This window comes from Acanthochromis polyacanthus, chromosome 1 (assembly GCF_021347895.1).
Source record: "Acanthochromis polyacanthus isolate Apoly-LR-REF ecotype Palm Island chromosome 1, KAUST_Apoly_ChrSc, whole genome shotgun sequence".
NCBI lineage: Eukaryota > Metazoa > Chordata > Actinopteri > Pomacentridae > Acanthochromis > Acanthochromis polyacanthus.
Genome location: NC_067113.1, coordinates 8849852 through 8877660, shown reverse-complemented (window position 1 = coordinate 8877660; position 27809 = coordinate 8849852). Strand labels below are relative to the sequence as shown.

General features: G+C 39.2%; 2 protein-coding genes across 5 annotated transcripts in view; both read left to right on the top strand.

Moving 5' to 3' along the window:
* Positions 1-5148, top strand: part of sobpa (sine oculis binding protein homolog (Drosophila) a) — a 60502-nt gene extending 55354 nt beyond the window's left edge. For all 4 annotated transcript variants that reach the window (XM_022192972.2, XM_022192971.2, XM_051947885.1 and 1 more), the window contains one exon: positions 729-5148. The gene's annotated coding sequence lies outside the window, so the exon portion shown is untranslated. The remainder of the gene's footprint in view (positions 1-728) is intronic.
* A 12242-nt stretch (positions 5149-17390) lies between these two features.
* The window catches only part of rock2a (rho-associated, coiled-coil containing protein kinase 2a), a 55239-nt gene continuing 44820 nt past the window's right edge, over positions 17391-27809 (top strand). The window contains exon 1 of the mRNA XM_022192975.2: positions 17391-18233. Within this exon, the coding sequence (XP_022048667.1) occupies positions 18135-18233 (99 nt within the window). The 5' untranslated portion in view covers positions 17391-18134. The remainder of the gene's footprint in view (positions 18234-27809) is intronic.

Genomic DNA, 27809 nt, shown 5'->3' with positions numbered 1-27809 from the left:
TCTGTGAGCTTCAGAATGTAAATGGGATGTCTTTCATGTCAAAGGATTTATTCAGCACATTAATACTAAATTTAATGATGCTCTCCTCGAGTTATTAATTAAATGAAATTGTATTCAAGAGCAATTGAAGACCAATTCAGGTTGTGGTAACATGAGGCGAGTGCTGTGAATAAGATTAATTAGCAAGGACAAAAGATGGAAATCAAATCTCATACACCGTTAGAACTGCTTAAAGCAAACCAGCCGCTGAAATGCACAGAAGTAAAGCACTGTAATCTTCAAACGACTGGGAGATACACTATTTATGATTATTGATATGGGAGAATATAAAATGCTAAATGCTCTGTCTCACCTTTCCCACTTGCCTGCAATATCACAAGGCATTCATTCTGAAATACCTAAAACATTATGTAAAATTTATGGCACCAAAGAAGCAGATGCTGAATATTTCATCCTTTATTTGCCCAAAAGTGTCCTCAAGCTGATACTGATTGCGAGTACCAGAGAGAATAAACCCCAAATTAGGAAGCACTGCCTAAAATCTGCATGTGCTTCAGTTTGATCCTCAGTAGCTTCAACACCAAACCCTTTCTTTCTGTAAGCTGAACACCCCTTTTTCTCCCACTTACCTTTAAATTAAAGGTGGAGCTGCCTGCTTGGATTCATGCATCAACTTTACCCAAAACAGCTTTGACTCAGTCTAATTCTCCTCCCACTCTGTTTCACAGATGGATGCTCTGAGGACCGCAGTGCCATCAACGACGCTCACTTGTCCACCCCCCACCTCCAAATCCCACCAACTGCACCACTCCTCACGTGAACACACACACACGCACACGCACACACACACATTGTCCTCGTCCTCACCCATCGTCCAGTCTACCAGCACCACAAATCGCCTTCGATGACTGATGAGAGTCTAAGCAAACGTGACAACGTGTATCATAGTAGAGCCAACAGGACTCTTTTCTCTGTGTGACAGACCTTCTGATGGACTCCACTTCCACAGACTGGATGTCATGGCCAGCAGGACTAATTGACCTTTGAACTGAAGACAGTATATTCCTGCAACAGCAGGACTTTACCCCGCTGCTTCTCTCCTCATTTAGACTCTCAGCCCACACTGCCCCTCAGACTCCATCCACCCTCCCTATCTAACAGCGACTCTCTGTGTTGACTTTAACTATGGAACGCACTGTAGTGTCTGATATTCAAAGCTGGAAATCAGTGAAGGAGCCCCAAGGACAGATTTCCGTCTCTCAGTGAAAAGCTTCGGTCCAGCCTGTTGAAAGAGAACAGCTACAAAATCTCTGCTTCAGTAATTGTTCATTTCTTTTCACCCATCTTGCCACTAAACTCATTCCACAAAGTCGGCAGAGCCACAGAGCTGGCAAAAAAAAGAATCTTCTTGGCCTATTCTTGTCCACAACCAGCAAAAATGTACTTGCCAAGCTGACACCGAGTGTTCTGGGTGATTCTGGTGCGTGGCAACTGAAAAAACAAGTCTGAATACAATTAATGCAGTCTGACTGAAGGGCAGTGTATAGAGATCTGTCAGTGAGAGGCTGGAAAACTGTCCTTGGACGTGAAATACCCTTCAGTTGTGTTGAGAGTTATTCTTACTGAATCAGCAAACTGGAGATATTGTTAACCTTCACCAGCAAGTAACAGTATGTGGGTGGAATCATGCAGTCGCTGCCATTTTCCTTTGGCATCTATTTGTTTGCTCTTAAACTTCACTGAATTTAGAGATATTGTGACACCAGAACGAGACGCAGCTGTCATGATACTGTTCCTGTCATTCCTATTATTGACATTTTTAAACCATTTGGAATGCCGTTCCTCTCCTTAAACGCAGAGTCGTGCTATAGTAGCAGTAGGCCTCTGCTGTCTGACAACATTTCAAGGCTTACTGCACCACCAACAGAACTGAGATGGCATGGCAATGTGGAAACTCTGCCAACCTGCAACGGGTACTTGCTACCGCAGGCTAGTACTTAATCTTTTCTATAATACATTACCAGTGATGTTCCTGTCATGGGTTAGTTTGAGACTGACTGCGCTGAATTTAGAGGGGGCAGAGGGAAGCCAGCTCTTTCATAAATTATTCTTTTGGGACCTAGAGGAAAACTGCTGAAGTAACACAACAGAAATATTTCCATAATAAACACACTGAAGACAAATTCATTTTGGCAATAATTTGGAACACGTTGCCTCTCGCTTGTCCACTAATCCTGCCAAGTAACTTTTTTTAAAAAGTCAGATTATAAAGCCAGTCTTGTCCTTGACTCAATGTCATGCTCTGTGTACAGCCTTCTGGGGCAGTTTAAGGAAATGCAACACAACTGTCGCCCGTCCAGTTTGATCTGATCCAGTTACACTAAAGCCCGAGAGCTGGGACGCCATGAAACAATGCCAGCATTTAGTTTACACTCCTATGGAGGAGGTACATTGTACCAGTGTGAGACAAGGTATTATCATATGCCAAAGGCCTCTGGTGTGTTGAAACAAAATATGTCACCTTGTTTTCAATGGAAATGGGATTTCAAACTGAAGATCTGACCAGATAATTCATAGTTGCCAAAATAAAAAGCACTTATTTCAAGAAAAAATAATGGAAGCTACAGGAAAACACAAGTGGATGCCAGAAGCAGTGTTACTGTTAACACTCTTTTTGGTTTACTCAGCCCGTAAAGACCTATGATGTGACACGCTCATTAAAACAAATACAATTCTGATTAAAAAAGACAACGCAAAGTCCCCCTCAGTCAGGCCTTACATTAGATGTGGGCATTGCTTTGCAGCCAGATCTCACTGTTTGTCCTGAACCCTTTGTTTTCTTTCTTTCTGTCACGGTGAGACATTGTGTGATTCACACTGACTCCAAATGAGGCCCAACAATTACTCATACAGTTATTCACACGTAACAAACATACATACTCATGTCACATAGCGGGTGTGTTGTAACTTGGTGTACGTGTTTGTGTGTGAGGCAGGTGCAAGCAGAGAGCCCAGCTGAGTGTTGACTCAGAACAAGCAGAGTGCAACCCTATCTGCTGCCTGTTAGTCAGGCATTTAGGCTCAGCCTACCGCCTGCCAAGGCCCAGCTTTGGTGTCACTTAGAGCACTTCCTTTCCCCCCGCTTCATTTCTCTGCAAGCAAAGGCAGCGAAAATGGTCTGTTTGAGCCACCTGCTTCTGTCTCGTCTGCTTTGTCTGCTCAGCTGCATTTGAGTTTTGGTGGAGGTAATATTTTTTCTCTAATACTTTCTTAGTTTTCCAGATGCACAACAATTTGAAAATCACAATTTATATCACAAAAACAGGTTCTTTTCTTTTAATTTTAACTGTTTTATGAACTGTTGTGTTCTAAAATCGAGATTTCTCTCTACTTTCTGGGTACTGACAGCACTAAATTTAGGGCTAATGTGGTCTTTGCTGTCTAAATAATTGAACCCAAAACCAGGGCTGTGGCCAGGATTTTGGGCCCTTATAGTGCCATCCCCAGGCCATGATATCATGTTTTCATCAAAAAACATCTTCTGAAATACGCTTGTTCGCTTTCTTGCCAAAATCAACCCTATAGTTAGCAGTGTAGCTTAGCATAAAGTCTCTGTCCAAAGCTAACCAATCCATTTTAATGCTTCTTGGACAGATATGAAAGCAGTAACTGTGTACAAGGCAGTCCATCCATCAATCCATAACCTATATGGATCTATATAAGAGACAGGATGATCTCTGGACAGGTCACCAGTCCATCTGTAGCAACACAAAGAGACAAATAGCATGCACACTCACAACTACAGCCTGTTTAGAATCACTAATCAACCTTGTCCTTGGTCTGAGGAAGCACCAGAGAAAACCCACCCAGACACAGGGAGAACATGCAAACTGCACACTGCTGCAAGAAAGCCATTTAGCATTTCCCCCAAATGTTAAATTATTCTTTTAAAATCCCTTCCTGGAGAAGAAATGCTAATTGTTTTGTTGACCTTTTCTTGACCTTTCTTCTGGTGCCACCATCAGGCCAAATTTGCTATTTTTTTTTTTTTATTTAGCCCAACTAGTAGCTGATCTCCCAGACTTTCTCTAAGTAGGTCGCTCTCCCAAACCACAAGTTTCAGGCTGATTAAAAAGGTTGAGAGGGCTTGATTTTAATGAGGAACTAACCACAATCCGTTGTCATGTCTGCTTTTTCTCCTGCTTGACACCTTTGCACACACACATGCAGACACACTCAGACGACGACAACGTGCCCAATTATGTCCGTTTCCAATCTGCACCATGCTGTGTTGGCGTTACTAGCAGTCTACTGTCCCCGGCTGAGGCAGGTACTGAAGGTATGAAAGAATAACGCTCATGTGGAAATCCTGGACCACAGAATCAGTCGTTGTGATGGCAACCAGACTCGTGACAAATCTCCAGCATTCCTTTTTTTGTGATGATGGACTCCAGGCCTGGTCAACAGCCTGAATTATGCAATGACAACTAACTCCAAACCTAATAGAAACGAGTGGTCCACAGACAGAATAAAAACATGATACGACTTCATGTTACTTTTCAAAAACAACAGAGAAGTTGCCTTAACTCTTGCTTGTATAATCTCTACAGTTAAGACAATGATGCTCGCTTGTAAAGAAGACTCTCCCTTCTTTGTACAAAAAGAAATATACCAGAAACAACAACTTTGTTATCTTGCTAGTGTCAATGTATAGATGATCAGCATTTTCTGTAACTTGTATGGACCGTCACATTTTTGCTAAGAAGAAAACCCTCCTCCCAAGTTCCTTGTTCCTAAACATCCAATCTGTTCAACGTTTTAACTCGTGGTGGACTGTCAATCTTTTTGTGTACATTTTATAGTATTATTTATTGTTGAGAAGTTTTGCATTTGCAAATAATAAAAAAAAAGTGAAGGTGGTTTGACTTGAGCATTCAATTCCAATGTAAATGGCTGGTGAACAGTGAAATGCTTTTTTAATTATTAAAACGGAGAAAACAGTGAGGAGCTCTTTTTATTATGACGTTGTAACATGTACATAACATGTGGCCAAAATTGCTTTGGAAATAATCCTTTTTTGTGTTGTAACAGTATTTGTTTTATTCAGTGAATTGCCCATGAAGACAAATAAATAAGAGGCACACACAACTCTGTTTCACACGGGTCATATCTGTTCAAACATATCTCTGTGTACGAAGAACTTACGCACACGCAGACGACGCTGAGTTAGTTTATAAGAGAGTATCAGAGCATAAAACCTACAGACGGTCCTTTAACAGTATTCATTAGGATGTTTCGAATTGATTTGTCTCTTTATCACAACTAACAGCACAGCAGGAAACACCCAGTCACCCTGTGAAAATCACAATATGTTGCATGTGATTTCAGAGGTGTCACATTTATCAGTTCTGCAATAAAATCTTTAGAAGAAACACTGAGGAAAAATCATGCAGCTTAAAGCAGGACTGTCAAATTCATCTTAGTTCAGGTTCCACATTCAGCCCAGTTTGATCTCCAGTGACCAGCATAACAACCTATAAATAACCCCAACTCCACATGTTTCCTCTGGTTTTGTGTAAATAAAAAAAGTATGTTCTGAAAATGTTCACATTTAAGGAATTATCTTTTGACAAAAAATCATGAACAACCTGACATTTCTGAAAAAAACCTTAAATTTCAACAACATTCAGCCTCAGTTTATGATTTATACGTTAAAACTTCCAGATCACAGAGTGTTTACAAAGAAACAACGTTTAGTCACAGCTTTCTGGAACTGAATGATTTAGTATTTTACTTTGTGATCAAAATGACAAGTCAGAAAAAAAAATAAGCCAAAAAAAGCAACAAAAACAGGACAAAAAATGGACAAACAACACAAGTGAGACAAAAAGGAAACACAAAATGACAAAAAACAAAAACAAAACAAGACACAAAACAACAAAAATGAGACAAACAACATGAAACAAAACAGAAAAGAGACCAAAAATTAGACAAAAAATGTACAAAAGAACAAAAAATGGACTCTAATGAAACAAAAAAATGACAAAAAAGGAACAAAACGACAAAAAAATCTTCCAAAAAAACACAAGCAAGACAAAATGGAAACACAAAACGACAAAAACAAGAAAGACAATGACAAAAAACATGAGTTAATGACAAAAATCTCACAAAAAAGAAAAAAACACAGACATAATATTGCAAAAAAAAAAAGACACAAAACAACAAATGAACAATGAATAACTTAGTATTTTACATTATGATCAAAACAACTTGTCATGGTCTAGAATTTTAAATGTATTGTTTTACTAAGTTACAATCCGAAGTTAATGTATTTTCTGTCATTTATTACATTTTGATTGGACCCTCTGGAGGGCCGGTTTTGGCGCACGGGCCGCATGTTTGACACTCCTGGCTTAAAGGACACATTTCTGTACAAAATAACAATCGTAAACATATTTCTGCTTCTTCTTCTATATGTGTTTAATATGTAGGAACTTAAAGTGAAATTACATATGAAAGATTCGGTCCATTTACTACAGATTACCGAGAATCAGAGGTATTGTTCTTTAAGTATTAAAGAGGATCCTGTAGCCACTAGCACCAAATGCTCAGTGGTTTATTTAAAATAAAGGTTAAGATGCAAGCAAACAAAAAAAAATCTCCATAGGACCAGTCAAATATAACCATCCTTACAGTCAAAATGTTTTGAATATTTAATGCAAAATCAATGAAGTGCTTAAACACATTTTAGAATATTCAATGATTCATAATTGGCTTCGCTTTGGTTATATTATTTAAACATTCATGGCTAACACGGGGTCAAGTAAAAAAAAAGAAAAGAAAAGAAACTCCACCAACAATTAGTTGTAATTAGTTCTTACAAGCAATTAGCCCCCAAGCAGTGCTAAGAATATCATTTACACATGTGTGAAGAGGGACTAAAGAAAGACAGCAAAATGTAATAAAAAAATCTATTGAAGACATAAAGCAGTGACAGTCAGCAGTTATCTGGTTCAAATATACCTCCTAAAACAGTCGGTAGTTTTCATAATATAACGGTGTAGATGTCATTTGTCAAATCAGTCTCTGTCTGGTAAGTCACAGCTCTACAGAGGAGAAATTGGGATTTAATGGTCTCTAGCGCCATCTTATGGATTCTACAAGTAGTGGTCCCCTCATCAACTGGGAGAGAAAACTCTGGATTTTCTCATAGAAGGACATAAATACACAACCGATGAGCACAATACATTCACTATTAGCTGTTTCTGTGCTGGTGATAGTTGGAAATGAAGCAAACCGATTTAACTACTGGTGTTTTGTAACCCTGTATACTTGGATGGATGGAACAAAATACCATGACAACCTGATGATTCAGAGAATACATTTATAACATTTATGATAATATAATGTTTGCATAATTCTGTCGGGCATTCCTTATGTTTTTCTCACCACTACTGTAGTAAATACAGTCAACATATTGCCCTCATAGGGCCTATATTATACACGGTATGTAAACGTTTCCATCATTTGTTGTTTTTGCAATCCAAATGATGCAATTCATGTCATCTTTATCATCTTATCGTTATGTTTATCGTCATACAAATACTGATTATTCACTGTTGCTGACATTGATTCTTCTTTGGCTGTTCTGCATCATTAGAACTTATTCAACAGGATTGATATGCGTAATAAAATAAACTAAATATCACGTCGCTCACTGTCACATTGTTGTGAGTTCTGGGGATACTAGATTGGAACTGAATCATCTTTAATGGTGTTGGTAACATCTTTGCTTCTCCTTCAATCAGTAAAACGTCTGCTGTGAATAAATTCATACGGGTCAATGTGGAATTGAAGGATTTTTGAAGTGCATGGGATATATCTTGCATACAATTTTATTAAAAGTTAAAACAAATTAATGTTTATTATGTTCATTATGATCATGTCTTTACAAATTCCATAATTATTTATTATGGAAACAATCACTTAATAAAAAATGACTGGATATCACTAGTCATTTTGTTTCTCTGTGCTCATTTTGTTGCTTTTTTTGGTCATTTTCATTCCCTTTTGTGGGTATTTTAGGTCTTTTGTGGTCATTTTGTGCCAGTTTGTGTCATTTTGTGCCTTTTTGTGGCCATTTTCAGTCTGTTTGTTGTCATTTTAGGTGTTTTGTGGTCATGTTGCAATTTTTGTAGTTATTTTGTGTGTCTCTTGGCATTTTGTTTCTTTATATGATAATTATGTGTCTCATTGAGTCATTTTGTGTTTTCTTCTGCCTTTTTTGGTCAGTTTGTGTTTCTTTGTCAGTTTGTGTCTCTCTGTGGTCATTTTTGGTCATTACCAGTCTGTTTGTGGTCGTTTTGTCTCTTTTTTTTTTGAAAATTTTGTGTCTCATTGAGCCATTTGGGGCTGCACAGTGGAGTAGTGGTTAGCACTTTCGCCTTGCAGCAAGAACATCCCCGGTTCAAATCCCGGCCTGGGCCTGGGATCTTTCTGCATGGAGTTTGCATGTTCTCCCTGTGCATGCATGGGTTTCCTCCAGGTACTCTGGCTTCCTCCCACAGTCCAAAAATATGCTGAGGTTAATTGATAACTCTAAATTGCCCGTAGGTGTGAATGTGAGTGTGATTGTTTGTCTGTATATGTAGCCCTGTGACAGACTGGTGACCTGTCCAGGGTGTCCCCTGCCTTCGCCCGAGTCAGCTGGGATAGGCTCCAGCACCCCCCGCGACCCTAGTGAGGATAAAGCGGTGGATAGAGGATGAATGGATGGACTTTCCACTAAGTCACCATTTCAAAAACACCTCTCAAGGAAGTGTATTAATTCCAGATCACATGACCTGCTCCACATGATGTCAATTCCTCCTGAAGAAAAGACTGGCCAGACTCCAAGGCTTTCTGAGTTATTTAATATAGTCAATAGATTTACTACAATATCTTTATAAATGACTTTCAATTTCAATTTTAATCAACCGTATGTATAATATTTAGAAGAATACTTCTCTAAAAATGCCATGTGGTGTTTGGGTATACGCAACTATGTTGATTTTAGGTCTGAAAACAGCAAAAATGTCAATTATGATACCTGTCTACTATGGTCCAAAAAGTCCAGTAATTCTGTATTGACCCTCCTGCAGTATCTTGTTCATGGACACATGCACTGAAACTGGGAACTGAGTCATTCATACTCACAATAATGAACCTGTTTGAGTCTAAACAGATAGTGACAAAGATCAGTATTTTCTGAGGTGTGAGCACAGCCAGCAGGGATGCAGTTTGTTTGGTTCTCTCACCTCTGATTGCTACTTTAGAAATCAGAGCACATCGGTTTACTGGGCCCTGTGACACCAGGTCAAACAGAAGTCTAGTCATGTGAGGTCAGTCCTAACCTCGATCACCAAGTAATAATAGCTAGTAATTAGACAGTGAGTAATGAGATTATTATTATTACTATCATTAATATTACTGGTAATCAGAAATGCAAGCATCCACACAGAATGCATCATGTGAGACGAAAACACTAGCATTAAGACTAACTGTGTATTTATAATGGACATAAACAAGCCAGTATGATCCATTCTGAATGCAGTCTTAACTAAGACTGAAACTTTCCACAGCGGAAGGGCGACGTGCTTTCTAAATGAGCAGGACATTCAGCTGTCCTGGTGGTGCAGATGATCAACTCATGCACAGGTCATGTGTCACAGAGAACATATTTACCCTTTAGGAAAGTTATGATTCAGTAAGACTCACAAAGAGGTAAGAACAGTTCAGTGTGATGGATGTCAAGCTGGTGCTTTATTTATCACGCTCTAAGTGATGAGACAGGATTTAGTTTAATCATTTAAAAGATCAGACGGGAAGTGATCCACAGCTGTGTCTCCAGCAGATCATCATCGTGCTATTCTGGACCGCATTTCCCATATATCACCTGCAAAACAAACAATATATCTGTTGCTATGGCGACTTCTTGCTTGGAAACATTTCTGCTTCTGTAGGTGGCGCCTGTGTTTATCTCTTCCACTGCCGACGCTGTTCATCGTCATGCAAACGAACAGCTCCAAATAAAGAAAATGCAAAACTGGATCACTTCCTGTTAGCGGTGCAGAGTTTTTCCCAGGAAATGCTCTGTACTGAATGACACATGCAAATAGCTACAAGTTGAATGAATGCTGCACTGCATCACTGAAAGGGAGAGTGGAACAACAGCTACTCTAATAAAGCTCCGACCTCCACGTTTGAGTAAGGTGAAAGAATGTATCTGTGGTTCAGCTGCCTCTTCAGACACATTTATAGTAGCAAAAGCTCTCACAGTGACAAAAAACAAACACAAGGCAAAAATGAAACTTTTTTTGTCCTATTTGTAATTTCAGGATTGAATCACTCAAAACAAAATGAAACAGAACACAAAAGACACGACAGCAACCTCAAGAGAGACACAGTGGATTATTAAAAGAAATATAGGAGCAGTGATGATATTAATCAGCCTGAGAGGAGAAAACAAAGCATTTTTAAATGAGGTAGGTGCTAATAAGGGGCAGATAAATGTAAGGAATTGGGTCAATATACAGTTGAGGGGCTTTTGAAGTCCACGGGTAACGTAAGACGATATACACACTGGATGACTCTGGTTTACAAAGCACTTCTTGGCGTGGGTCCCACTTATTTATGCACTCTTCTTCAGAGAACTAGAAGCTGTTACGCCCTAAGATGTTATGACATTTTACATCTCTCTGTTCATCGTGTTCGAACTGAAATGGGTAGAAAAGCTTTCAGTTACTCTGCTCCCTCTGCTTGGAATGCCCTCCAATCCAAATTGAAGTTGTCAAAATTTGTTTCATTGGAGGCTTTCCGCTCTATTTTAAGGTACAAAAATCTTAAATGATTTTTGTAAATATGACTCCTGTATTTTATGTATCTAATTACTTGTATTTAATACTTTAATGCTTGTTGTTATTGTTGTCTGTCTGTTTTGGTTACTTTGACGGTTGCTGCTGCCTCTCTTGGCCAGGTCACCCTTGTGAAAGAGGTCTCGATCTCAATGGGTCTTTTACCTGGTTAAATAAAGGTTAAATAAAATAAAATAAATGGGATATGTCCTGTATGCATTTGTATTTAAAGTAAATAAAACAAAAAGTTTTTTATGTTCTTTATGATCATGTATTTACAAACTCCATAATTATTTATTATGGAAACAATCACTTATTAATAAAAAAAATGACTGGATGTCACTAAAATATCAACTATGTTTACAAAAAGTTACACAATTGTATACTAGCCCGTTCAGAAGGACTTGAAAATGATCCATAATTAGGGAAAATTAGTCCAGAATGACATGAAATTTGTCCTAAATGATTAAAAAATGATCCCAAAGTCACAAAAATGATTCAAAATAAGGAGACAAAATCCACGCTGACATAAAACTTGTGACATTGATAAAAAGATTGTCCAAAATGACTCAGAAATGGTCCGGGTCAATATACACACGTGGACAAAATTGTTGGTACCCCTCAGTTAAAGAAGGAAAAACCCACAATTCTCACTGAAATCACTTGAAACTCACAAAAGTAACAATAAATAAAAATTTATTGAAAATTAAATAATCAAAAACAGCCATTACTTTTGAATTGTTGATTAACATAATTATTTAAAAAAACAAACTAATGAAACAGGCCTGGACAAAAATGATGGTACCTCTATAAAAGATTGAAAACTATTTGACCAGAGTGACATGATTAACTCAGGTGTGTCATTTAATTGACATCACAGGTGTTTCCAAACTCATAATCAGTCAGTCTGCCTATTTAAAGGGAGACAAGTAGTCACCCTGCTGTTTGGTGAAAAGGTGTGTACCACACTGAACATGGACAACAGAAAGCGAAGGAGAGAATTGTCCCAGGACATCCGAAAAAAAATGATAGACAAACATCTTAAAGGTAAAGGCTATAAGACCATCTCTAAACAGCTTGAAGTTCCTGTGACAACAGTGGCTCATATTATTCAGAAGTTCAAGACCCACGGGACAGTAGCCAACCTCCCTGGACGTGGCCGCAAGAGGAAAATTGATGACAAATTGAAGAGACGGATCGTTCGAATTGTATCCAAAGAAATTAAAGGTGAACTCCAAGGCCAAGGTACATCAGTGTCAGATCGTACCATTCGTCGTTGTTTGAACCAAAGTGGACTTCATGGGAGACGACCAAGGAGGACACCACTGCTGAAAAAAACTCATAAAAAAGCCAGACTGGAATTTGCAAAAATGCATGTTGACAAGCCACAAAGCTTCTGGGAGAATGTCCTTTGGACAGATGAGACCAAACTGGAGCTTTTTGGTAAGGCACATCAACTCTATGTTCATAGACTCAAAAACCAAGCATACGAAGAAAAGAACACTGTCCCTACGGTGAAACATGGAGGAGGCTCAGTAATGTTTTGGGGCTGCTTTGCTGCATCTGGCACAGGGTGTCTTGAAAGTGTGCAAGGTACGATGAAATCTGAAGACTATCAAGGCATTCTGGAGAGAAATGTGCTGCCTAGTGTCAGAAAGCTTGGTCTCAGTCGCAGGTCATGGGTCTTCCAACAGGACAACCATCCAAAACACACAGCCAAAAACACCCAAGAATGGCTGAGAGAAAAGCGTTGGACTATTCTAAAGTGGCCTTCTATGAGCCCAGATCTGAATCCCATTGAACATATGTGGAAGGAGCTGAAACATGCCATTTGGAGAAGACACCCATCAAACCTGAGACAACTGGAGCTGTTTGCTCATGAGGAGTGGGCCAAAATACCTGTTGACAGCTGCAGAACGCTCATTGACAAATACAGAAATCGTTTAATTGCAGTGATTGCCTCAAAAGGTTGTGCAACAAAATATTAAGTTATGGGTACCATCATTTTTGTCCAGCCCTATTTCATTAGTTTGTTTTTTTAAATAATTATGTTAATCAACAATTCAAAAGTGTTGGCTGATTTTGATTATTTAATTTTCAATACATTTTTATTTATTGTTACTTTTGTGAGTTTCAAGTGATTTCAGTGAGAATTGTGGGTTTTTCCTTCTTTAACTGAGGGGTACCAACAATTTTGTCCACGTGTGTATAATTAAGGTAATTTTGAAGTCCATGGGATGTATCTTGCATGCATTTTTTAGTAAAAGTAAAAAAAACAAATATTTTTTTATGTTCTTTATGTTCTGTTAGATGCAAAGGATGCAACAAAAAGGAGCTGATTGGTGCATCACTTCGTGTACATGCAACAAAGAAATGTTTTAGGCAATAAGTGGAGTCAATATTTTGCACTTTGTAGCATATTTTCACATCTCATATCAAGGAGCAGTCATCTGGATCTGTTAAATGTTGTGCAATGGTGTGTAGAAAAAGAGCAACCGAGTATGAATGTGCAGTGTGGGCCCAAAGTAAACTCACACTTAGTAGGTAAGCACTTTAGATTTTTGAAAAAAACTCTTATTTTATTGGAGTGTTAAAGGCGCCTTTACCTGCTCGGTGTTTTTACACTTCCAATTCTGCTTTAGTCTCCACTTTCTTTGCTCTTGATTTAGTTATGTTTGAAATTGTTCATAATCCCTGTAAAAAAAAATGCATAAAAACCCATAAAAATCAAACCCAAAATTGTAAGAAATAGCTTAATAACATTTCCAAAATGTGAATAAGGGATATGGGACACTGGTTTGGATAAATTAGATCTGAAACGAGAAGCAAATACAACTGTGAGCCTACTTTTGTCCCATCCTGTATAAGACACAGAGAGGATGAAGATCAGTTTTAGAACATTCTGGTGAACAGCCTCCTAGATGGGATGGAGGTGTCTGTTCAATTCTACTCTAATACTATTAAATGCCCAGGTGCGTGCAAACTGCAGCCACAAACCGATCAAATAAATATTGTAGATAGGCATTATTTGAGAAAATACAGAGAGCAGATTACATTTTGGATGATTAGTTGATCACATGCAGAAGATAGATTTCCATGAAGTCCGGTGGTTGACCTTCAGTCTGAAAAAGCTCAGAATATGTTGGTGTTGCTATGGAATTTGTTTCATTAGATGGCATGAAATTATGACAATGACAAAACTGCACCCTTTTTTCCAATTTTATTGATGTTCCAGAATTAACTGTGCTTGTTTTTACCAGGGCTACAACTAATGTTACAGCTCAAATATATTCCATTTGCTGCCATAGAGGAGAAAAGAAAACAGAAACAGTTTTTCTGTCGACATCATGTCAACCGATTATTTTCAGAAAAACTGGTGTTTGTTAAACAGTTGACAATTAATCGATTGTCAGAAAAATGGTAAAAGAAATATCGATCAGTGTTTCCCAATGCCTAACGTGACAAATTTCTTGTTTTGTCTGCAACCCAAAGAAATTTACTTTGCGGTCAGAAAGGAGGCAAGAAATCAGAAAACATTCCCATTTAAGAATATTTTCTTGCAAAAATACTAAAACTGATTAATCAATTACCACAGTACTTAGTGTTTAATGGTGTTTAATCAGTGAATCAATTAAGAGGATGTCAAATAATTGTACAAAGTGTCGATGAGTAATTCTCAAAGTCTAATAACAAATGTCATTTTTTGCTTACAACACAAAAGACTGATACCAGAGAGGAGGAATGAAGCTAAGAAATGAGAAAAATAATTATATTTAAGAAGGTGGAATCAGAGTATAATGACTTTTTTCTTCAAAAAATATACTCATATATGTAGACACACACACACATATATAAAATAATATATATTGTTATCTATAATTTAATTTAAGTCTTAATAAAACATTTTTTGCTCATTTGTATTCTACATTTGGGTAAATATATATATATATATATTTGAGTTTATATAAACCCAAATATATATATATATATATATATATATATATATATATATATATATTTGAGTTTATATAAACCCAAATATAGAGAGAATTGCAAATATATATATATATATATATATATATGTATGTATATGGGCTGCTCAGTGCAGTAGTGATTAGCACTTTCGCCTTCCAGCAAGAAGATCCCTGGTTCGAATCCCAGGGTGGGCCTGGGATCTTTCTGCATGGAGTTTGCATGTTCTCCCTGAGCATGTGTGGGTTTTCTCCGGGCACTCCGGCTTCCTCCCACAGTCCAAAAATATGCTGAGGTTAATTGATGACTCTAAAATGTCCGGAGATGTGAATGCGAGTGTGATTGTTTGTCTGTATATGTAGGCCTGCGACAGACTGGCGACCTGTCCAGGGTGTCCTCTGCCTTCGCCCGAGTCAGCTGGGATAGGCTTCAGCACCCCCCGCGACCCTAGTGAGGATAAAGCGGTGAATGGAGGATGGATGGATGGATATATATATGTATTTTTTTTTTGCTAATTTCTCTCTCTCTCTCTCTCTCTCTCTATATATATATATATATATATACAGTGCCTTGTGAAAGTTTTCGGCCCCCTTGAACTTTTCAACCTTTCGCCACATTTCAGGCTTCAAACATAAAGATAGAAAATTGTAATTTTTTGTCAAGAATCAACAACAAGTGGGACACAATCGTGAAGTGGAACGAAATATATTGGATATTTTAAACTTTTTTAACAAATAAAAACCTGAAAAGTGGGGTGTGCAATATTATTCGGCCCCCTTGCATTAATACTTTGTAGCGCCACCTTTTGCTGCAATTACAGCTGCAAGTCGCTTGGGGTATGTCTCTATCAGTTTTGCACATCCAGAGACTGAAATTCTTGCCCATTCTTCCTTGCAAAACAGCTCGAGCTCAGTGAGGTTGGATGGAGAGCGTTTGTGAACAGCAGTCTTCAGCTCTGCCCACAGATTCTCGATTGGATTCAGGTCTGGACTTTGACTTGGCCATTCTAACACCTGGATATGTTTATTTGTGAACCATTCCATTGTAGATTTGGCTTTATGGTTTGGATCATTGTCCTGTTGGAAGATAAATCTCCGTCCCAGTCTCAGGTCTTTTGCAGACTCCAACAGGTTTTCTTCCACAATGGTCCTGTATTTGGCTCCATTCATCTTCCCATCAGTTTTAACCATCTTCCCTGTCCCTGCTGAAGAAAAGCAGGCCCAAACCATGAGGCTGCCACCACCATGTTTGACAGTGGGGATGGTGTGTTCAGGGTGATGAGCTGTGTTGCTTTTACGCCAAACAGATCGTTTTGCATTGTGGCCAAAAAGTTGGATTTTGGTTTCATCTGACCAGAGCACCTTCTTCCACATGTTTGGTGTGTCTCCCAGGTGGCTTGTGGCAAACTTCAAACGAGACTTTTTATGGATATCATTGAGAAATGGCTTTCTTCTTGCCACTCTTCCATAAAGGCCAGATTTGTGCAGTGTACGGCTGATTGTTGTCCTATGGACAGACTCTCCCACCTCAGCTGTAGATCTCTGCAGTTCATCCAGAGTGATCATGGGCCTCTTGGCTGCATCTCTGATCAGTCTTCTCCTTGTTCCAGGTCAAAGTTTAGAGGGAAGGCCGGGTCTTGGTAGATTTGCAGTGGTCTGATACTCCTTCCATTTCAATATGATTGCTTGCACCGTGCTCCTTGAGATGTTTAAAGCTTGGGAAATCTTTTGTATCCAAATCCGGCTTTAAACTTCTCCACAACAGTATCTGGGACCTGCCTGGTGTGTTCCTTGGTCTTCATGATGCTCTCTGCACTTTAAACAGAACCCTGAGACTATCACAGAGCAGGTGCATTTATACGGAGACTTGATTACACACAGGTGGATTCTATTTATCATCATCAGTCATTTAGGACAACATTGGATCATTCAGAGATCCTCACTGAACTTCTGGAGTGAGTTTGCTGCACTGAAAGTAAAGGGGCCGAATAATATTGCACACCCCACTTTTCAGTTTTTTATTTGTTAAAAAAGTATAAAATATCCAATAAATTTCATTCCACTTCACGATTGTGTCCCAATTGTTGTTGATTCTTGACAAAAAATTAAAATTTTATATCTTTATGTTTGAAGCCTGAAATGTGGCGAAAGGTTGAAAAGTTCAAGGGGGCCGAATACTTTCGCAAGGCACTGTATATATATATATATATATATATATATAATTTTTAAGTTTTATTTATTTTTAGATATTTTTCTTCGATAACTGAGCTCATATATAATTATATATATTACATTATAAATATTATAGAATTTACTTTAGTTTAAAACATTTTTTGTTCATTTGTTTTCTACACAGAAATATATATGCTTAATTTATTCTTCTGCAATTTTTTTTATATATATTTGGGTCTTACGGGTTTAAAATGAATGATTTTATAGACAGTCGTATTTTTATTTATTTTTTTCAATATGTGGGAGCTGGAGGACAGGAGAGGTGGCTTCTGGGTAACTGAGTCCTCGATGTGTTGATGTCAGGGGGAGGAGAGTCTCCAGCAGTGTGTGTGTTGGTGTGTAGATGTGAGTGTAAACGGTGAACAATTCAGCCGCCGGAGGACTTTGCTCAGCGAATAAAACTTATTTTTTTCGTGACTACCGCCCGAAACGAGGACAAGACGAGGAGGACAAATGCGAAAATGCGAGAAGTCCAGGAAGAGAGCGAGTACTTATTAAAAATTCAGCGCGGGAGAACAGACAGTATTGCTCTTTCGGATGACTTGTGGCAGCACTGAGGATAAACTCCGCTTCTAACGGACTCCACACGCCGCTGAATGGGCTGGAGTTTGGTCCGAAGCGTTTACAAGCGGCCACAATCCACGGGGAAAGGGGAGGAGAGGGGGAGAAAACGCCCTGTTGCTGCTATCTCCAAATTCAAACTTTATCGCCGAGTTGGGAAAATGCATCTTCCAGTGACCGGGAGTGGATAACTCCGGCTAAACGTCGTGTTTGTTAGCTCACAGCTCGCTAACCGGAGGCCCGCTCACTTGGCAAGTTTCGTGAGTGTGTAGCTTTGGGAATATTTTCTCCTCATTGTGCACACTATTCCTGTCGGAGGCGAGTTGGGTGGGCTGAGAGCCCAGGGCTGCTCCGCTAGGCCCACGGCCATTAGCCACGAACAAAGAGGGTTCACATGTAAACTCACACACTTTGGAAAAAAAAAAAAAAAAAAAACTCCTCATATTTTCAAGTCAGCTTCGACACCGACGCCGCAGTCATGTCTCTGGGCGCCGAGAGGAGGATGGAAGTTCGGCTGAAGAAGCTGGAGGACATGATCAGAGACCCCAGATCTGCCATAAACCTGGAAAGTTTGCTGGTAAGTCCGGTGGGATCCACCTCATAGATTATTAATGATGCCATGTTGACTGTTCACTAGACACGTATGCACATAGTTAGGTAACGTTGAGCTGCTGGCATTTAAGGCATTTCTACCTTTTTAACCTTTTTAACCCCGTAATACCTACTGTAGCAAAAATACTATATATACTACACTACTATATACTGCTACTTTATACTCCAATATTATTTGTGTGTATGTATATATAACTTTAGCTTATTTTTTGGTAATTTTTCCTATTTTTGGATATATATATATATATATATATATATATATATATATATATATATATAATTTTTAAAGCTTTATTTGTCTGCTCATTTATTTTTATATTTGGGTATATACATATTTTTATTTTTGCTATCTTTTTCTTTATTTCGTTATATACATATTTTTATTTTTTGCGAATTTTTTCTATATTCAGATATATACATTTTAAAAAATGTTTTGTTTTCTGCATTTGGTTATATACTTATTTTATTTATTTTTTTGCTATTTTTTCTATATTTGGGTATATATATATATATAACAGTCAAAAGTTTGGACACAAATTCCCATTCGAGAAACTTTTGACTCGTAGTGTATGTATAATTATTATCTATTTTATTTTACTTTTTTGCTATATTTGGGTCTTAATATCCACATATTATTAGCTGCTAGCATTGTTTTCGTGTCAGACAAAAATTCATTTACTTTTTATTCTTCTCCTGTCAGGTTTACCCTCCGTCTTTAGATCACACAGCTCACCATAATACTCTAATTTATTAAAGCAGCCAGGAGCAGATGAGCCCTGGGGATAGGCTGTAGACAGGCCTGATTAATAGTTAAGACTGGGTGCAGACAGTGCAGTTTGGGGCTCTTTGAAGCGTGTCTACAGATTAGGATTAACTAGTGGAGAATGTCCCATTTGGTCTGATCAGGGAGACAAATATTTCCAACCTGAACTCCAGCCCTGGGCCCACTGAACCTCTGTAGTATCACCTGCAGTATCTGCTCACTTATCTGGGCATCACACGTTGATCTGTTAACAGGATGCTGTCAAACCAACTGTGGAACATTTTGTGCAACATTTTTAGACTTTCATCTGCCTTAAATTTTTCAGTTTATGACGTCATTCACTAAAGTCTTCAGGTCTCTTTTATATTCAGTCACGTTAGTGCAGTTGACAAATTAAGGTCAAGACAATACAATATTCTAATAATAATACAAATAACTTTGTTTATATAGCACCTTTCTAAAACTAGGTCATTAAAATGCAGGTTTTAATTCCAAAGGGGCAAAACAACACAATAAAATAACCACAGTTCAAAGGATAAAACACAAGAGGACCATCATAGTAAAATAAATAAGAACAAAAGCAATCAAGAGATGGCCTTGTGATCAATTATTGACATTCTTTCAAAGCTTATTGGCACAAACAGCAAATGCCCAATTAACTCCGATATTATATTACGGAGGGAAACCCAGCAAATCCAAAGATTGCCTTTGTGGTAGAACAAAACACCCTTTTAACAGGAAGAAACCACCAGCAGAACCAGGCTCAAAGGTTTCCACCTGTCTGGACCAGACAGACAGTGTGCATAGCTTTGGCATCATCAACTGATAAGATGAAATGTTGTAAAGTGAATAGACTCACACCATCTAAAATGTGACCTTTAAATCCAAGCAGTACAGAAACATAATCATTCTCATCCGCTCACAGTGTGTGTCTCTCTCTTATTCCACTCTAAAGCTTTTCTATTTTGCTTTCCTCACTTAACCTGAAGGGAAGTGAGCTGGTGCATTTCCTGCATTTTTTCCCCCTCTGAGGTGCAGAGGTCAGAAATTGTGAGCGTTTCATAGATTTTTCAGTCGGTAATGAGCACAGTTTCACATCCCCATGTTTGCCTGTGGAGGATTGAGTCAGCTTTGGTTCTGCAGCCCCTTATGTGACATAGTATAGGATTTATGCATTTTTTTTGACCAACAGACTACAGACTTGCCTGATTCCAGACCTCTTGTTTGCCGCCCACGTCTGATGATTTGTTCAGCAGTTCAGCTAATGACGTGGAATAGAATGCCAAGGACAGTCTGATTGTCAGGTGTTATTTATGGATGCTGAAAGAGCGTCACTTTCTCTACTGATAGCTACATATATCAGGGTAGATACTGAGGCAAAGAGGAACCATTTATTAAATCTTGCTTTTCGAAGTAAAATTATGTCACTTGGCAAAAGACCGATACTTCACAGTAGAGAAACCACTCAAATTGCGTCTGGTAAAGAAGTACAGGAGACAGATGCCTTTGGTGAGGCTTGTGATGATCTAAAGTTGCATAAGACAGTGGAAAAATCCTTCCATTCCACCAGTGTACAGAATGACTGAAAGAAGGCCTTCTGACTCTTTAGATTAACCCTGTTTTCCCAAAACGAGAGCTGAAGTCATAATGTTCAGTCTTATTCTCGATGTAATCCAGTGAATGATCATTTCTAGCTCTTAACTCTGATTCTGAGCCAACAGGGTTTAGTGTCGCCTACTTTGGCTGTAAACGTCTTTGCGTTCTCAGGGTGGTGTTTGAAACTCGGGGCCCCCTAACTGAACCTGACAGAGGGCAAACACACTGTCGGGTCTATCTTAAATAGCATCACCTCACCCCTTTTAATGGGCCCCATCCAGCTCGGGGGCCCCTTGGACGTCCCCTCCCCACACAGCTCGAAGCTCTCCTGGTCTGTTCCCGCTTCCTTTGAAACATCTAACAGAATACTTATTTGAACGTCGGTGCTGTTTACTTCCTGCTCACGAGCCGCAGAGAGAGAGGTGTTGAGTGTTTGAGACAAAAGTTGAGTGGGAAGCATGCGTAGGAGAGAACAGGCTGCAGTTTTCCATTTTTAGCTGCCTCTGTGCTGCTGTCGCTGGGATCAAGAAGTTTTTGCTGCTCAGGGTGGGATTCAAACACACAAACACTCAGGGCTCAGAGATGTCCTTTTTTGCAGGTGGAATAAAAGCATGCATACTTAAAATGCCTTGATAATTGCTCACAGGCTTATATTCGGTAAATAATGAATCACATATCCCCTGCTATTGTGGCATAGCAACAGCAAAAAAATAACACATCATAGGAAGCTGCACTGTTGACTATTATTTAATCTTATTATTTAGTCTTCTCAACAGCGGCTTAGTAAAAGAATCTCAGTAATTCAATTCAGGGTTGTGCTTTTTAACCGGCATGAAGGTAATGTATTAAGACGTGCCAGGGAGCAGTGGGTTGGCTTCCCTGAAGACCAGGAGGAATCTGCAGCATGTGTGGAGGAAGCTCAGTCACCTTCCTTTAGAGACAGCCGACCCTACACTATTGTACTCTGACATTTTGAATTAAGGAGCCGAGATGCTGCCGTCTGCAGAGAAGCCCCGATTCACCCCAGCTTCCAAAAAAGAACAGACCAGCCAGCAAAACTCACAGAAATGATTCTTTAACGCCACCGTGCACTGTGGTTACATAAACTGCAAATCACTGTATTGCCTCTATCAGCATTCGATCAAGCGTAACCTGAAGTCTCAGCAACCTTCCCCTTGTGCAAACTGTAGTGATCATTATTTGGCAGCGGACCACTGCTGACTGAAGTGCTGGACTTACTTGGCAGCTGCAAGTACAGGGAGTGATTGTTGAGGGCAAGCAAAAGAAAGGGCATTTTCAAGATAAAAAAAAAATATATATGGACACTTGATTGCAAGTCACTTAAGTTGCCTTTCTGTCGTCCTAAAGGAAATGACCTCACCGAGTAAATAGTTGGCAGCTATATATGGGGCTCAAAGTCCCTGCGAATGACTGCACTTTCCCCTTCGCTTTTTTAGCCTTATCTCTCTTTCTCTGGCTCTGCTTCGCTCTCGGCCTGCAGTTCAGCTCCTCCTCTCAGGCTTGGTAAACACACTGCAGGTATTTTAACACTAGCTGATTCTGCTGCGGACGTCCAGATAATTTTATGCACAGCAACTCAAGTTGGAATGATACGGGATACTGACAGCTCAGAGCTAGTGAGATGTCCTCCAGATCATCTCTTGGGATCATAGTCGTTCAGTATGAGGCAGTCTTTATTCAGCATTAGGGGATAAACGTCTTTAAATAGCACTGTGCTGTTAGTTTTGCTGTGTTGGTTGCTCAACTTTGTTCCTCTAATCCATCTCCATTCATGTATTCTTTCTTTATTCCTCTCTCTCTATCATTGACCCACCTCATACCCTTGATTTATCACTCTCCTTCTCACCCAGCATCTCCCGTCTCTCCTTTTCTTCAGCTTCTCTGTTCCTTTCCACCCCTTTTATCCTGTTGCCCCACCATGCATCACCCATACCGGGCCTTTTTTTTCCCTTTATTGTGTAGCTCTTTAGGGAGGTGGAAATAAGCTCCTGCATGTCATGTTCTCTTTGCCCCAATAGTCAACCTGAGACTGTGCTTCATCTCTGGAGTGGAGTTCCTCTCAGGCGAGCAGCAGCAGTCCCAGCTTCTCTGTGCTAGCTGGATAGAAACACTGCCTTATAAGGCACTGGGGACGGTGGCCCCGGCCAACTTTTTTTTTTTCTTCAAAACAAGCCAGTCTCTCTGCTCCACACCTCCTCTGGTGAGACGGTTGGGCCTCTCCATGGTCTTTTTTTGGTTTTTGCTCCACTCCAGTGAAGAAGACCTGGCGTCTTCCGGGCAAGCCCCCAGCAGTCTGAAAATGTCAACCTTCACTTCAGTTATGTAGCTTCTGGTACTCGTCAGTGGTCAGTAATAATAAATTCTATGTGTGTTTTCCGTGTTTATTAAAGCCATAGATGCTCAACAGAGTCTTTCTAAACACATGTGATCATGTTGTTTAGGACTTTCAATCATTAACATTTCTTTTTCACCTACTTCTGTCATCAGTGTACAAACAAATTTGGAAGTTTATGTTATCAAAGGGATAGTTTGACATTTTAGGAAAGGGAAACTTATTTTCTTTCTTGCAGAGAATTGATGCTACTCTTACGGCTGTTAGATGAACATGTAGTTAGTTTATTGCAAACACTTGGAAATAAGAAAACTGCTCATCTGACTCTTTCTGAAGGTAACAAAGTCAACACTACTAAAGCCGGCTAGCTAAGGTGTTGTATCTCATTTGATTAAATCTAAAGTAGAAAAACTAACATGTTGAGGTTTTAGGTGGATGCATGGAAACTTCACTGTGACAACAAGACTCTAGAATGTTCCTGCACATAGCCAAGAAATGAGCTGTATTTGAAAATAACCCTTTGTTCACTCCCTCAGTTCCTCCTATAAAATGGATGCTCAAGGGTTCATCGTAGTTGGCAGTGATTCAGGATTTATATTTCATAATCATCTGCAGTTTGGTGCAAAACAACAATTTGGCTTTATAGACCGTACATAAAAGGAGTCTGAAATAATAATAAAGCTGTTGTGGAAGTGATTCAAACCTGTAATCTTTCTAATAGCTAGACGAAGGTACCTCCTCTGCGTCCATAGAAGTCTGTAAGGAAATGACCCTTCCTCTTAACTGATCTGTTACATCAGAAAACATCTTCATAAAGAGTTTATGGTCTCAGTTAGTATTCTCAAGGCTCCTTCAGTACAGCTTTATGTTCACTTTGTTAATTATGGTTAGATTTAATATGAAATAAGACTTTAATCAGGGCATGTTTGAGGTGTGGCTAGCTCGTGATTGAGGAGTTGCTGTTAAATGGGTGTGCACAGGATCGCTGAGTTCTAGGTCAGATTCACTTCACATCCTGACCAAGATGGAGATGGACAATGTTTAAACTCATGGTTCCAAAACAGTAGTTCACCGTACAAACCAAACGGTGATGTCGTGGTGGCTCCGTCCATCTGTTCTATACCGCCTGTGTTTGGCGTCTGTAAATGCAGCACGTTGCAGTGTGGGGTTGTTAGCAGAAAGTTGTAGACACTGTTCTTTTTGTTCTGTTATAGAGTTTTAGATCCTGTGTAGAGATAAGCTGTTGACCTTTGGTCTGTCATCCTTTCTCTGTTCACTTGATTTTTCACATTTTTAAGGAAAATATATGGTAAAATTGCTGCCTTCAGGTTGAATAGAGTTGATTGTTATTGATCTCCAAGCTGGTGTGATTCACCAGACAGCTGTTTACCTAAACTACATATTGGATCAGATTTTTTCATTTTATTTAAGAAATGACATTTTGTGAGCAGAAATTACAGTGACTGATAGAAACTCCTGTTATTTTGCTTTTGAAGGTAAAAATATTCTTCACACCGTACTGTAAAACAGTCATTCTACAGTGCACACAATTCAAAGTCCACACACCCCCACACTAAGAGACACACAGAAATAAACACACTGTTCTCAGCACCTTGATTACACATTATATAATACGTTGGACGAATAGAACAAGACATGAGCCAGAATCTATCTTACAGGGATGTGAGAAGGAATTCAAAAAATGAGGAAGAGCACAGTGACGAGAATTTAAATGGTATGCTGGAAGTAGAGGAAAAACAAAACACTGTTTAGACACAAATTTTTAGTACAACTACGCTACAGCTGAACTGCTCATCTGGTCGTATGATTAACCTTTAAATAAGCTCATCCATCCTACTAATGTGACATTTAGAGTTGTACCAGAGCTGGATGGGATGTCCTTACAGGAGTATGGGATGTCCTAACAGGAGTATAAGGTTCTAATGTGAGTGGAAATGGATGCAGCCTGAGGTTCGTCTTAATCTGGTGGATCTATATGTCTAGACGTAAAGATTGTGGTTGAGATTATAACTTGTGAATGCAAACTGCAGGGATTTGACAACACAACAGTCCACTTGTATAATCTTTCTGCATAGTTTTTGGATATTGCAGCTCTGATGGAAGATCAGACTTTTGAAGAACTTTCACTTCCCACACGGTTCAAAGCAGCAGGGTCATGAACCGAGCTATGCAAAGCGCCCTGTGGTTAGCAGTGGATGAACGCACAAACCCTTTTGTTGAATCTGTGTTGTGCAGAATCTTCACCCTGTGATGTTAAAAAGTTTAATACCTGAGTCTTGGTGTATTTTTAGTTTCCAGTGAGGGTGTGAGTGAGAAGAGCAGAGAAGAGAACAGGAGGCTCCTACGCATAACGCACAAGCATCCATCTGGCCTCAGCCTCATCGTTCCATCACAACCCGCTGCTGAAACAAAACCTCCTACACACATACATGCACTTTTTTTCATGCACACACACACACACACACACATACAGGCTTCATGGACACCAATTTGCATTCATTTTTTTACAAGCAAACACATTATTCAGTTGATCTTAGCAACACACAAGCTGCATTGTGTGCAGCCAGCAGCAACAACAGAACAATACAACACATTAGCAAACGGCTCCGGACTGCCAGTGAGTTCATACAGCTATCATTTCCTTAAACAAACCCAAACAAGAACATTTGGACGTGCGTGGCTGAGTTTAGGCCAGCAGTGTTCAAACGTCGAAGCTGGCAGTTGTAACTCAAATTGTTTGTGCCAGTTCTAATAACATTTATTTGCAAATGTAACCATGGATGGCGAAGGAGTGAAACTGAAACTAATGACATCATTTCAGTGTTGTGGTTTCTTTATTACAGCTGGCAACATATATCTATCGTATATCTGTTCAAATGCAGGCAAACTGAGGTTTTATATTGTCTTTGATAATTTGACAGAAACCTAACAAAATATTTAGAAACTAGCGGAATACTACGATTGGTTCCTATAGTAACGGCCTACGAGTGGTATACACTGGCCGAATTCGCGAGACGAATAATGTTCACGCGACATCGTCTGACGAATATTCGGATCTCAAAATTAATATTTGGATACCATCATCACGAACGAATATTCGGATATCTGGATATTCGGGTCCAGCCCTAGTTAAGACATATATGTTTCAGTAATTGGCCAGGCACACAAAACTAGTTAAAAAGTAATTGAAAGAAATGTTCTCAACTCTGGTGATTTCATTTTGGTCCTGCTAATGCATGGTAGTAAAAATTCTCTGATTTCAACCGCACAAATGTGCAAATTTCAGTGTTTTTTTTTTTTTTACATCTTCTATAGTAGTAATTAAATAGGGAACTTGAGTGACATTTTTTTGACTGTTTTTTAAAGCTGTATAGACTTACTACATACAATTTGCAATTTAAAAAAAAACATTTAATCAAAAAGATAAATTGTCTGTAAAAATCAGGTGCTTCTTAATCTTTTCTACATGTGAAATTCCTGAAAATGCAGTTATATTGACTTGTGAATTATAAGAAGTTCAATAATAGAATGTTTCCTAATTGGAATGTTTTGTTTGAGGAAGAAAATAGCGCAAGTAGTCTTTGATTTACAGAAATATTACTTTTTATTTCTTAACAATTCAATCATCTTGTGTCTGCCAGACTCGGAAAACTTTAAATCATGTGGTTGCATTAAACAGCATAGTGTCTTGGTGGAACATCACTGTAAGCATTTAGCCAACTTACAGTTTAAGGTTAATGTGCAGCGGGACGTTTTGTACAGGCAGTACTCCCTCTGCTATTTTTCCTGGCACATTCTTCAGCATGCTTTATAATAAAGCGTGGGTGCCAAAAATGCGTAGGGCGCAGGAGCATGGGACAGAAATCTGTCAAATGCAAGAGTAAGACATACTCTTGTTATTCCCCGGGGGGACATTAGCTGTGCTATTTGCGAGCGCAGGATTCCTGCCGTTGTGTCTGTCTTGGAGGGTTTACGAGCCCGGCCTGGCACCGTCCCCTCGCTCTGCCCGGCCCACCGTTTATCCCCACAACTATTTTTAAAACGGCTGGAATTTGATCAAAACATTAACTTTCTGCTCAATCCTTTTAAAGCCCAGAGCGGTGCTGCTTGTTTTCTGTTCCACATGCCCAGCGATGACACGAGTATGAAGAAGATGAAGAAGAAGGTTTTTTTTGGGGGGGGGCACTGCAGATGGAGCAGAGACAGGTTGTGATGTGAGACTTTGAATAGTTGTGTTATTTCTTTGTGTGTTCAGCTTCTTTCACATCATTGCATTCCTGGCTGGTGGATCCACGTGGCTTTTTATAAGGTGATAAAGAGTGGAAGCAGGCGAGGGAGAACGACTGCTCTGTCAACAGCAGGTTGGGCAAATAAAATGGAAAAGAATAGAATGTGCAGAAAAGAAGCACTTATAAGCCTCCTGCCTGCTGCTTCTCTGGAGTTGCAATTGGTTTCAACTCTTTGTATTTTGCAGGAGTTGCTAAGCAACCAGCCATAACCCAGTGACTAGATTACAGTATAGCAAAGATAAAGTGCTATCTAATAGATACATAACAACTCATACTGATAAGCCGAACTGGACAGATACTCCTAAGAGCTCAGGAAGATATTACTTTACGGTTCTTCATATGGCTGTACGAGGAGGTGTAATTTATCATATTGTGCTAAAGAATCCGACTGTGTGATTTGTAATTACTGCAATTGATTGTTATAGAATAAAACCTTTCCTTTAATGCCAGCAGTGCTGTGGATGAAGAGCTGAGGGTCTGTGGTGGTAAGGAGCAGGTCCAGATTCAGCATGTTAGATG